The sequence below is a fragment of the Oryctolagus cuniculus genome, chromosome 7 (assembly GCF_051225735.1).
Source record: "Oryctolagus cuniculus isolate XC-2025 breed Fujian yellow rabbit chromosome 7, ASM5122573v1, whole genome shotgun sequence".
Lineage (NCBI taxonomy): Eukaryota > Metazoa > Chordata > Mammalia > Lagomorpha > Leporidae > Oryctolagus > Oryctolagus cuniculus.
The window spans coordinates 98,469,947-98,483,400 of record NC_142873.1 but is presented as its reverse complement, the minus strand read 5'-3'; the positions used below and the strand labels follow the sequence as shown (position 1 = coordinate 98,483,400).

The following is a 13,454-nucleotide window of genomic DNA, read 5'->3' as shown; positions in this document are numbered from 1 at the left end:
TACTTTTTTTTTAATTTGGTTACTTTTTTTTTTTAATTTATTTGACAGTTTGACAGTGAGAGAGATAGAGAGAAAGGTCTTCCTTCCATTGGTTCACCCCCCCAAATGGCCACTCTGGCCAGCGCCAATCTGAAGCAAGGAGCCAGGTGCTTCCTCCTGGTCTCCCATGCGGGTGCAGAGCCCAAGCACTTGGGCCATCCTCCACTGCACTCCCAGGCCATAGCAGAGAGCTGGACTGGAAGAGGAGCAACCGGGACTAGAACCCGGCTGGGATACTGGCACTGCAGTCGCAGAATTAACCAAGAGAGCCACAGCGCTGGCCCCCTTAATTTGTTTACTTTTTATGACATACATCACCTTTGTAGATTGCACAGTCCCTGAACATATAGGCCTTAACTACCTTCATTCCCTTAGAACATCACTTCTTAGTTTCATAGTTTAAAATTAATTCTAAAATTCTGACAACTTCCACAACATTATCTCCAGCCCATACTGCTCTACTGAATTCCAGGCTCATGTGTATAATGCATACACACAGACACACAAATTTATATTACATATGCACTGAAAAAAATACACTTATTTCACATGTCCAAAATCAAATTCTGTACTCCTTAAAACTCACCAATCTCTCACACGCACAGCCTTTTGTCTCTCCTCAAATTCTGGACTCTCCCTACCATCTCACCGATCATTCCCAGACATAACCTTCCACCTTAGGCACTTTTGACTGATCTCTTGCTCTCACTGTCCACACACCCTTTCCATAAGCAAATTTTATTAGTTTGCTTTTAAAGTTTATTCAGAATATAACCAAATTCTCACCATACCACTGTTACTACCTTGGCAAAGACTTCACTAGTTTTCACCTGTATTATTGCAGTAGCCTCCCAACAAGTCTTGCTGTGTCTGTCCTGGTCTCAGCACCCACTATACTGTACTGTCACATTTTGGACTGATCTCTTCCAATATAAGACAAATCACATCAAAACCCTGCCACACTTTGTTGACTCAAGATTAAAAAACAATCCTTTCTATGATCCTCTTTTATTTCTTCTGCTCACTCTCATATCACTTCTGTATTTTCTAAATATCAATAAGAATGCATTGCTTTATTAACAAAGTTTTAAATGATAAAACTATGAGTGAGTAATCTGCCTTTTTCCCAAATGTTTTCACTCTAAGTATGGAATTAAATACCAGTATTGAGTTTAGAAGGAAAGTAAGTTTATGACCAACAGTTTGTAGGGCCTTGAGTGCCTAGATACTCATGAATGTTTAATGAAAATAAGCTTCTCAAATAAGCCGAACAGTAATGTGTGGTAGAACAAGTTCCGGGTTTCTTAACTGTGATACTTTGCGTAAGTCACTCTTCTCGCTGGTTCACAGCCGCTTTATGTGTACTGAACAATTAACCTGTCAACCTCATAAACTTGGTACTAACAGAAGTACCTACACGTAACTACCAAAAACACAGCCACAAGGCTTATTCCCAAGAACGTTTCAGACTGATGTGCCGATGAGAAAGGTTGCCAGAGAAGCAAGCAAAATACCACAAAGTTCGGGGCTTCACTGCAGGCTGGATGTTAGCCAACTTTCACAGACAAGCAGGAGCGTGGCTTAGGTGACGTGGCCCACTTCTGGGAGCTGCAAGGACAGAGATGCCACAAACCTAAGGTTCCTGAACAGAGAACTTAAATCTTCAGATTGCGTATTTCGACTAGGGGCTGGGGAGATGGTTCCAGACGACCTGGAGGGGGTCAGGGGTGAGAAATCATCAGTCAAAACGTCCTTGGAAACTGCTCTTGGCTGAAACAAACCTCCAGGAAGGACGAATCGCCTTTCCCCACAAAGTTTGGAGACAGGTTGTAATTTCTTTCTCCTAAACGGGCCGGCTCAAACAATTCTGTTACCCAACCTGAACCACTCACCGGGTCAACCGGCAGGAAAGCTTTTTGAGCTGGGAAAAAGTGGCCCAGACCCAGCACAGTCCGACAAAGCTCTAGGTGGCCATCTGCTCCAGTGACTGTTGCTAGGGAAACGGAGCGAGGAGTCTGGCTCACCCCATCATGGCTGTTTCAGTTCAGAGCCCCGCGCTGCGGGGGCGTGGTTTCGTGCGTGACGCACGGAAGGGCGGGGCAGAAGCGAGCCGACCCGGGACACGTCACCTCCCAGTGCGCATGCGTATTGTGCTGCGCTGTCTCGGCGCAGGTTGGGATATGGAAGCCGCTAGGGTCTTTTCTGACGCGTCTCTGAGGGAAGCTACTGAGCGAAAATTACGGAGGTTTTCAAAGCTGAGAGGTACAGAGGTGGCACCCAAGTCTTCCCGGGCAGCGGAGGTGTTTTGAGGTTTTCTGAACTGTCACTTCCTGTCTGCTCACCTGCAACCCTGCGACTGTGGCCCAGGAACGGCGACTGTTCGCTTCGAGTTTCTTGTTTTATTACGGTCCCTCCTTTGCGTTATGCATTTTGCTTTTCTTAAGTTTACTCCTAGAAGTGTAGGAATCAAAATAAAATAACGGAGGAGAGAGAAGAAAAATTTTAACCTGATTAGTGGAGTTATAAATCCGAAGTTATGCTTTGATTAGTTCATCAATTAAAGTTATTTAAAGCTCGAAGATCTGAAGCATATGACACAAGCAAATCTGAGTTTACTTTTTTTTTTGGCAATTTGTTCTGTAATGTAAATGCTTACTGAGAAAGGAAACAAAACGACATGAAAGAATTACGGATTAAAAATTAAAGGGGTTGGAGAATTTGGAATAAAACACAAAACAGACTATGCTACTTGTCACTCCCAATATAGCTATCTAATGATATTGGTTATGAGTTTGATAACTGCTTGGAAAATACAGGGACTAGTGCTTGGGTAACAGTAAAATTTTCAAGACTATACATTCTAGTTGATAAATTGTTTGCTAATTAAAACCTTTATTCATGCTGGCTTATGGATAAAGAAGAGGTTCCAACCGTGTACCAAAAATGCAAGTCTCTCTTTTAATGAGCTCATCAGGCAGTTGGAGTCTTTTCTGTTACCAGAATTTTGTGTCATAGTCTAATAGCCTATGTGAGCTTGTGTGGCTTATCTGGAGGTAATAAAAATAAAGTGTCAACATTTATGAACAGAAACATTGAAAGAATGGAACTTTTAGTTGAATCTCTCCTAGCCAGCAAACACTAAATGGCCCTGATAAATAAAAATTGACTTTCAAATGTGGAGATTCACTTATTTGTTTCCTTGTATTTTCTTCTTATTAAAGAATTGAGGTAAAATAGCCTTTGTCAAATTAAAAGAAATTTTTTAATCAAGAAGGGTTGCAATTTCAGAAATTTTAAGTAAACTAGATTATAGACCACAAAAGGAGGGAGTCATAAAAATGAGGGGAAAAAATCCTTGCGAGCATCCCTCATTAGATCTGTTTGGAATCATACTTGCCACTAATTATTCCCTAAATCCCAAAGCAGGATATACATTTTGAAGATGACAGTAAATGTTACCTTTTTTCCTTCTTTCCAAAAAGCAAACCTGTAACAGCTGGAGAATTCTAATAATACTTGCAATCATTTCTTTTTTCAAAATAGGCAAACCTGTGGCAGCTGGAGAATTTTGGGACATAGTTGCAATAACAGCAGCTGATGAAAAACAGGAACTTGCTTATAAGCAACAGCTGTCAGAAAAGATGAAAAGAAAGGAATTACCCCTTGGTGCTCAGTACCATGTTTTTGTTGATCCTGCTGGAGCGAAAATTGGTAGGCATTTTGTGGACAGTTTTATAACATAGGTTCTGAGTAGAAAAATTGTTCAAAACCTCTTCTGTTTTTTTTTCTTTTAGTTTGTTTACTTTTTTATTTACATAATGAGAAAGATTTCATGTATTTCACATATACAATTTTAGGCACATATGATACTGCCCACCCACTTAACCTCCCTCTTCTTTCCTTCTTTTTTTTTTTCATTTAATTTTTGTGGTAACATACTTTAAATTTACTCAAATTTACTCATAACCACAGGCTTAATTTCCTCTAAAGAAAAAATTCAGCCAGTGGAAAGTAGAAACAGCACTATTCTGCAGGAGTACAGACAAGGGCTGTAAACAATAACCAAATCTCAAGATGTTAATTTCACTCACATACATAACATTGTTTTTTGTACTCTGTGTATTAGCTGTCACCATTTTGGCACAGTGAGTTAAGTCACTCTGGCGGCAGCATCCAGGATGAGTGCTGGTTTGAGTCCTGGCTGCTCCACTTCTGATCCAGCTTTGTGCTAAGGCACAGTGGGTTAAGATTCTGTTGCTTATAGTTGATAAGCTAGCTGTCTCCAACCAGGGCCTTCACAAACTTTAAAACCAATGTAAATTGACTCTTTTTAAGAAAGATAAAAGGCTGTTCTTATCTGTTATGAGTTATTGTGTAAAGCTTCCAGAATGTTATTTGAAAGATTGTTACTAATATTAATAAAACTTTTTCAGATGGTGAATTTTCCTCTGCACCTATCCGTAGGACCCTTACCCCCACCCTCTGTGTATCAGTTTCTTCAGCAGTTTACATGAAGAAACCAAATCAGAAAAAAATACATACTTGACCTCTGGTAACCACAATGTAGAAAGCAAAAAAAAAAAAAAAAAAAGTCTCTTGATTTAAGTATCACAGAATATTTATTTCAAAACCCTCATTTAGGTCAGGGTCAGGATATTTATTTCAAAACCCTCATTTAGGTCATTACTGGATATCTGTATATGATAATTAGAGTTGTCCTAATTAGCCAGTTCTATTTTAGTTCTCACCACTCTGGGATCAGAACTTTCATTATTCCCATTGTGTAGATGAAAATCTGAGTGTAGAAGAATTAAGTAACATCCAACATAACTATCATGGAAATTACATTTAGATATTTTTAGGAAACCAGGGTCTAAAAATATTATTAGATGGGAAACCTAACATATGTGAGTGTTACTTAACATATTTAAGTGTTACTTAAATGTTTTTATGATTTATACTCATGACAATTTGCACTTAACATTTTATTATGGCTTAACATTATTATGCACTTAACATTATTATGACTTATATAACATTTAAAAAATTATTTTTGGGGAGACATGGCTGCTCTCTGAGTTTAACTGTTTTAATTTTGTGTTGATTGGGGTATGTGTGTGAGAGAGAGAGCTTGAGCTTGCTGTTCACTCCATCAGATGCCTGCAGTGGACTAGGTCTGGGGGCTGAAACACAGAGCCAGGAACTCAATCCAGGATTCACATGGGTGGCGGGAACCCAACTACCTTCCAGTGTCCACATTAGCAAGATCTAGAGCCAGATAGGGAACCCAGGCACTCTAGAGTGAGACACCGAACCACTTGGCCAAACTCCTGCCCCTCATTGTCTATTTGTTTATTTGCTGAGATGGCCTTTCTTTTGCGAAAATCTTTACTGTCTGTCTACATAATAAATTATTGCCCAAGTAATATCCTTAAGGTAATATAGATAAGTTTACCATACTTCAAAGTTTTATTATACTTCTATGGAATAAATTATACTTTTTAACTTTAAGGAAATGGAGGATCGACACTTTGTGCTCTTCGATGTTTGGAAAAGCTGTATGGAGATAAATGGAACTCATTTACCATCCTATTAATTCACTCTGGTAAAGTTATTCTTTATTAATTTGTATATTTTTGTGTGGTATTCTACCTTTAGGAATTTTTTTTTCTCCCCTGAAAATGCTTATCTCTTCTTTAAAAACAAAACTAAAGTTTTTTTGCTTTAAAAACAAATATCTCATTCTTTGGGATTTTAGGTTATTAACAGCATACTGATTTTCATAAAATATATCCTTAAAATTATAGATCATATACATCCACAACATTTCCTGGGTATTATTTTATGGTATGCATTTAGAAATTTACTTTCCTAAGGTAGAACTCATCAAAATGTGAACTTTTCCTAGGAAATCTTTACAGGGAATTCTTGCTTTGTATGAGTCTGATTTAGTACTGTTAGTACTAGATGTTTGCCAAAACAATCTGCCTTGAATTTTATGTGAATATTGGTAGTCAAAGACAACAATCAATAAATTTTTTTTATAATTTATTTTATTTACTTGAAAGGCAGAGTTACAGAGAAGAAGAGGCAAAGAGAGAGAGAGAGAGGTCTTCCATCTGCTGGTTCATTCCCTGAATGGCTGCAATGTCTAGGGCATGGCCAGACTGAAGCCAAGAACCAGGAGCTGGGATGCAGGGGTCTAAGCACTTGGGCTGTCCTCTACTGTTTTCCCAGGAGTGTTAGCAGGGAGCTGGATTGGAAGTTGAGCAGCCGGGACTCCAAGAGGAGCCCATATGGGTTACCAGCATTGTAGGTGGTGGCTTAATCCATTAAGTCTTAATGCAGACTCTTCCTTAAAAACAAAAGGAAAACAAAGAGAAGACATGGAGTAGACAAACAAGCATGTAGAGGGAAAAAAATGCACACAGAGAGGATATTTTTTAAAGCAGAAAATATGAAGAAAATCTGAGAATAAAGAACAGTTTATTTTAATTAAATACATTTATCTGTGTAAAAATTTTGGTTATGTGAGAACCTGTTTGTTTTTCTGTTTGTGCTGGTAGGCTAAAGAAAATTGTCTTGGATTGGCATCATTCCAGTGACATATATTTTAGAATCACTCATCTACAAGTCTTCTAAAATTCTGTCCAAATCATGGTTCATACACAGAACAATGATCGTTTTTAAAGGTTATGTCAAAGTAAAGTATTTGAATTCTGTCTTTAAGATTTAATAGAAATTTTAAAAATTCATTTTTAAGACGTTTTTCCATAAAAGATGTTATTATGAATTTAGTAATAATTAGGTTAGATGCCAGAAAACACATAATTAGATCATTCTTCTTTTTTTTTTTTTTTTTTTTTTTTTTTTTTTTTTTGCCAGGCAGAGTGGACAGTGAGAGAGAGAGACAGAGAAAGAAAGGTCTTCCTTTTGCCATTGGTTCACCCTCCAATGGCTGCCATGGCCGGCATGCTGTGGCCAGCACACCGCGCTGATCCGATGACAGGAGCCAAGTACTTATCCTGGTCTCCCAAGGGGTGCAGGACCCAAGCACTTGAGCCATCCTCCACTGCACTCCCTGGCCACAGCAGAGAGCTGGCCTGGAAGAGGGGCAACCGGGACAGAATCTGGCGCCCTGACCGGGACTAGAACCCGGTGTGCTGGTGCCGCAAGGTGGAGGATTAGCCTAGTGAGCCATGGCGCCGGCCAATTAGATCATTCTTATGCTAAATTTTACTATTGACTGGTCTTCAGAAAAGGGAAAATAAGAAGTTATTAGCTCTCATTTACTGAAGAACGTACTATGTGCTGAGTGTTTTGTATGTATTATTGATCTCATAAAACATGATGAAGCAAGTGCCATTCCACGTTTGCTGCCTTAGAATATACCCAAAGATAAGTAACTGAAAAATGATGAGCCAAGTTTGAAATCATTTTTATTTGACCCATTTTGCTATGTAACAGTAAGGCTTCCTCTTCCTATAATTAGTTATAAAAGTAATGCAAAATATTTAATTTACCCCAAATGGCATGCTTTTCAAGAAATTAAAAAATATATAATGCTTGTTTTAGAAGGAAGGTTGTATTTACATAAAAACAGGTATAAATTTTAAAGTAGTTTCAAATAAATTTACCTTAATTCTTTTCAGTTGATGTAATAACTTGAGTAAAGATACTGTATTTGGAAATTAGTGTTTAATAGACAATTATAATTTGGAATTGGTACTCTTTTTTGTTAATTTTTTTCCCTTTGGAGTACATTTTTTTTTTTAAGATTTATTTATTTATTTGAAAGCCAGAGTTACACAGAGAGAGGAGAGACTGAGAGAGAAAGAGAGAGAGGTCTTCCATCCGCTGGTTCATTCCCCAATTGGCTGCAACGGCTGGAGCTGTGCCGATCTGAAGCCAGGAGCCAGGAGTTTCCCCCAGGTCTCCCACATGGGTGCAGGGGCCCAAGAACTTGGGACATCTTCTACTGCTAACCCAGGCCATAGCAGAGAGCTGGATCGAAGAGGAGCAGCTGGGACTAGAACCAGCGCCCATTATGGGATGCCAGCGCTTCAGGCCAGGGCATTAACCCACTGCACCACAGCCTTGGCCCCCTGAAGTACATTCTTGATGTAGGAGTTTAAACATCATTGAAATTCATTATTTAAAATTTAGAGAAAAGATTCTGTGTTAGCTCATGATCCTTTTTACTTGTATATTTTATTCAAAACAATTTGAAGGCTCTATATTAGAATTTTATCCTAACCCAAAATCTAAAGCTGGGTAAATTCAAATGGTAAATTCAAACAGGATAATTACTCTTTGAATTTTTAATCTGTATTTTATTATTCTTTCCTGAGTTGTAATTCATTTTATATATTAAATATCTAGAGATATTTTGGATTGTTAATCTAGAATACGAAAAATAGAATGAAATAGACATCTTGTGATATAGTTGTTGTTTTTAGCCCTTGTTTATACTCCTGTGTAACTGTGGTCTTTCTCCTTTTTACCTGTTGAATAATGATTAGTAATGTATTAAACCTGGATTATACAGTGGATTGAAATTATTTTTTCAAACTATTTAAAAAGGGAGGGAGAAAAGTATGGTTATTTTCTTAGACTTATACCTATGAAAATACATGAAATCTATTCTCTTTATATTAATAAAAATTAAAAAATTATTTTAAATAATAACATACTCTTAAATGAATATTTTGTTTAATCTTATAGGTGGCTACAGTCAACGCCTTCCCAGTGCTAGTGCTTTGGGGAAAATTTTCACTGCTTTACCTCTTGGTGACCCCATTTATCAGATGTTGGAATTAAAACTAGCCATGTACATTGATTTCCCCTCACACATGAATCCTGGAATTCTGGTTACATGTGCAGATGATATTGAACTTTACGGTATTGGAGAATTTGAGTTTATTAAGTTTGACAAACCAGGCTTTACTGCTTTAGCTCATCCTTCTAGTTTATCTGTAGGTACAACACATGGAGTATTTGTCTTAGAACCTTTTAATCATTTAAAATACAGAGACGTTGAATACACGTGCTGCCATCGTTTCCTTCATAAGCCCAGCATAGAAGAGATGCATCAGTATAATGCTGTGTATAAACCTGGAAGCTTTAGTTCAGTGTACTTTGCTGGGGGTGATACTGCCTATCTTAAATTAGATTCGGAATATGTTTACACAGATAGCCTATTTTATATGGATCATCAATCAGCTAAAAAGTTGCTTGCTTTTTATGAAGAAATAGGCACACTGAACTGTGAAATAGATGCATATGGTGACTTTCTGCAGGCTTTGGGACCTGGAGCAACTGTGGAGTACACCAGAAACACATCCAATGTCACTAAGGAAGAGTCAGAGTTGGTAGATATGAGGCAGAGAATATTTCATTTTCTTAAAGGAACACCACTGAATGTTGTTGTTCTTAATAACTCCAAATTTTATCACCTTGGAACAACTGAAGAATATTTGTTTCATTTTACTTCAGATAACAATATAAAGTCAGAGCTTGGCTTACAACCAGTGGCTTTTAGCATCTTTCCAAATATAACAGAGTGCTCTGGTAAAACATCCTGTATCATTCAGAGTATAGTGGATTCAAGGTGTTCCGTGGCACCTGGCTCAGTTGTGGAGTATTCCAGATTGGGTCCTGATGTCTCAGTTGGAGAGAACTGCATTATTAGTGGTTCTCATATCATGACAAAAGCTGTCTTATCTCCATGTTCTTTTGTGTGCTCCATAAGCTTGAAGATAAATGGACACTTAAAGTATTCAACTATGGCATTTGGAGTGCAAGATAACTTGAAAAAGAATGTAAAGATATTGTCAGATATAAAGTCACTTCAATTCTTTGGGATCTGTTTCCTGTCATGCTTAGATATTTGGAATCTTAAAGTTAAAGAAGAACTGTTCTCTGGGAACAAGACACAACTGAGTTTGTGGAATGCTCGCATTTTCCCAGTTTGTTCTTCTTTGAGTGATTCAGTTACCACATCCCTAGAAATGTTAAGTGCGATAAAGAATAAGTCAACATTCAACTTAAATAGCTATGAGCTGTTGTCCATTGAAGAAATGCTTGCCTACAAGGATGTAGAAGACATGATAACTTACAGGGAGCAGATTTTTCTAGAAATTAGTTTAAATAAAAAGTCTGATTTGTAGATATCTTAAGTGTTATATACTTTCCCCTTTGAGCAAGATTATGAATCTATGCATTTTCTGTAACATTCTTTGGTTTCAGGAAGTCATTTAAAATTGTATTACAACATGATTGTAGCATAACAGTAATACAAAATACAGAGAAATCATTTTTGATGAAAAAATATTTCAAGAATAATTTTAGAAAAGAGATGTTGGCTGTTTATCACTATTTAAATTTTCCTTTTAATAAGCATGGTTTTGCAGCTTGTTGTTCTGTCTATGTAATAAATATTTTAATAACTTCAGAAGTGTGTTCCTAAACATAACTTTAGAATTTCTCCATCTTCTTTTGGGCTTTGGTTCCAGTAAAATTCTAAGAGTTTATTGACAATTCTTTCTTCAAATGTAGACCAGTTTTGATAGACCAATAAAAATGACATGGAGTTTTCAGATTACTATTAGAAAACTGTAGACATCCTTTTTTAAAGATTATTTTTAAATTTACTTTTGAGAGAGAGGAGGAGAGAAGAGCTTTCCATCCACGGCTTCATTCCCCAAATGCCTGTGATAACCAGGTATTCGACCTGGAGCCAGGAATTCAATCCTGGTCTTGCACATAATTGGTAGGAACTCAGTTACTTGAGCTATCACTGCCACGTACCAGAGTCTGTGTTAGCAAGAAGCTGGAGTCCAGAATTGGAACTGGGTAGCAAACCCTACTCCAGTGTGGAATCCAGGCATCTTCATTGATGTCTTTGCCACTAGGCTGTGACCAGCCTCTAGAAATGCTTTTTCAAACGCTAATCCAAAGCTGACAAATTCAAATCAAATCATTGCTTATATCATACACAAAGTTGTCTTTTTTTTAGTCAGTAGGTAGCTAGGTACACAGAGCACTAATATCCATGCTAAAAATTATCTCACTTGTTGATTTTGTCAAAATGAAACAAAAGCATGTGCTTTGTATCCTATACACTTGAACAGTGTGTTTGTCTATCATAATTGTTCCCCAAAGTTTCATTTCACAGAAAACCCCACATATGACTTAGATATCTGTAGAGAAAGTGAATAATTGAGATTCTGTGGACATTGCATTCAGTCTCTCCCATTAACTCCTTTAACAGAACTGTTAAATTGCCAGATGGATTGATTCTGCTTTCCATTTCTTCCTTTCCTTCTATACACTGTTGATGAAGCTGAGAGGCAGTAATTGGCCAAAAGGTAAACAGCAGGAGGAAGACAAAAGAATAGAAAAACCCACAATACACAGATGAGAAAACCTCAAGAAAATTGGAATTGGCTGGAATCCCAACTTATGTATTCCTATTTTAATAAAAGCACAGAAAAGAAATGTCTTCATATCACAGTATAATAATTAACTAGACACAGAGTTGTCAGAGTTTCATGTTAAATTAATATGAACAAACTGGAATAAGAACTGATCTGTGTTACATTCATTTATGTATTAACATGTCAATATAAAATAATTGGTAAACCAAAAGTAACTTGTTTGAAACCCTCAGTTATGAAGTACTTATGTATATGCATGTGTGTGTTTGTTTTTTCAAAAATCTCACAAGGAGAAAATAAAAACTATACAGTAGTTATTGCTTAATATACCTCAATTTACTTTCAGAGCTTTGAGAAGATGTGTTTGTCATTTGTTAAATGAAGACTAATTTTATATAAAGTGACATCAGTCATGTGAATTGCTGTTACTTTCCACTAAAAGAAAACACTACCAATAAAATATGATGCAATGCTTTTTTTTTTACTTGAAGTTTTTATATTTATTGGAAATATCTTTTAGATAAACTTTAAATTAGAGACCTTTTCATTTAGCCCTCTAACATATATATATAAATTCACAAGTGAAATACTGAGATATCATCAAGATGTTTCTATAGTTTCATATTCAGTGTTAGGCTCTTCTGATGCACTGTCAGTTCAGAGTTTTTGACACCCACATTCCCAGCCAATACCATCTTCTGTGCTTTCAAAAGTAATGGTAAGTTTGCCTTTCCAAAGACGGCCTTGCTGTAGCACTGTCCAAAATTTCTAAGCTGTAGATGTTCTACCTGTTCAGATTTTTATGCTGATGCTTTACTGTTTGACCAGTCTCCATTTCATTTTTGCCTCAGTTTGATGTCATAGCACTAGATGAGAGGTGGCATCTATTAAAAGTCAGTAGGAGGATCCAACAAATTGATGTCATGGTAACATGTCAATATGAAAATAATTGATAAATCAGAAGTGGCATTTCTGCAACCCTCTGTGTGTGTGTGTGTGTGTGTGTGTGTATGATTTTTCAAAATTATTTCTAGGAAGAAAAATATATGGCAGCTAGTATTTAAAATTTACTAAAGAGCTTTCAGAGGATGTTTGTCAGAGGATTTGTTACTCATCAAATGTTCAGTACTGTATTTCACTTAAATTTTTGTCTTACCATGCACAATGTATGGATTGTAGTAACTTTAAAATGTGACATGAGGAGCCGGCGCTGTGGCGCAGCAGGTTAAAGCCCTGGCTTGCAATGCCAGCATCCCATTCGGGCGCCAGTTCAAATCCCGGCTGCTCCACTTCGGATCCAGCTCTCTGCTATGGCCTGGGAAAGCAGTAGAAGATGGCCCAGGACCTTGGGACCCTGCACCCACGTGGGAGACCTGGAAGAAGCTCCTGGCTCCTGGCTTCCGATAGGCGCAGCTCCGGCTGTTGTGGCCATCTAGGGAGTGAACCAGTGGATGGAAGATCTCTCTCTGTCTCTACCTCTCTCTGTAACTCTTTCAAATAAATTAAATAAACATTTTTTAAAAAATGTGACCTGATTTGCCAGTGTCTCTTGCATTTGAATGTATTGCTTCATATGTAGAAATATACATGTACCCGGCTGGCGCCATGCTCACTTGGTTAATCCTCCGTCTGCCATATGGGCACCGGGTTCTAGTCCGGTTGCTCCTCTTCCGGTCCAGCTCTCTGCTGTGGCCCAGGGGGGCAGTGGAGGATGGCCCAGGTGCTTGGGCCCCTGTGCCCGCATGGGAGACCAGGAAGAGGCACCTGGCTCTTGGCTTCGGATTGGCACAGTGCCAGCCGTGGCGGCCATTTGGGGGATGAACAAGCGGAAGGAAGACCTCTCTCTCTCTCTCTCTCTCTCTCTCTCTCTCTCTCTCTGTAACTCTACCTGTCAAATAAAAAAAAAAAAAAAGAAATATACATATACCTTCAACAGTGTGATTCAGTTGAAGTTATAATCATATGCACAGCTGTAAC

The 13,454-nt window shown here is 37.7% G+C and overlaps 2 protein-coding genes across 5 annotated transcripts in view; one reads left to right on the top strand and one right to left on the bottom strand.

The window, feature by feature from the left end:
• LRRIQ3 (leucine rich repeats and IQ motif containing 3) overlaps nucleotides 1–2,071 on the bottom strand; it is a 161,010-nt gene extending 158,939 nt beyond the window's left edge. For all 3 annotated transcript variants that reach the window (XM_051856361.3, XM_089337196.1, XM_089337195.1), the window contains exon 1: nucleotides 1,932–2,071. The gene's annotated coding sequence lies outside the window, so the exon portion shown is untranslated. The remainder of the gene's footprint in view (nucleotides 1–1,931) is intronic.
• FPGT (fucose-1-phosphate guanylyltransferase) lies at nucleotides 1,938–11,960 on the top strand. 2 transcript variants are annotated; one of them, NM_001204806.2, is made up of 4 exons: nucleotides 2,220–2,301; nucleotides 3,583–3,750; nucleotides 5,552–5,644; nucleotides 8,764–10,208. In NM_001204806.2, exons 1-4 carry the CDS (start codon nucleotides 2,220–2,222, stop codon nucleotides 10,206–10,208), a joined length of 1,788 nt encoding a protein of 595 aa, NP_001191735.2. The 2 variants fall into 2 exon arrangements, with proteins under 2 accessions (XP_017201015.3, NP_001191735.2); XM_017345526.4 differs by lacking the exon at nucleotides 5,552–5,644 and having other exon boundaries at nucleotides 1,938–2,301; nucleotides 8,764–11,960.
• The last annotated feature ends 1,494 nt before the right edge of the window (nucleotides 11,961–13,454 follow it).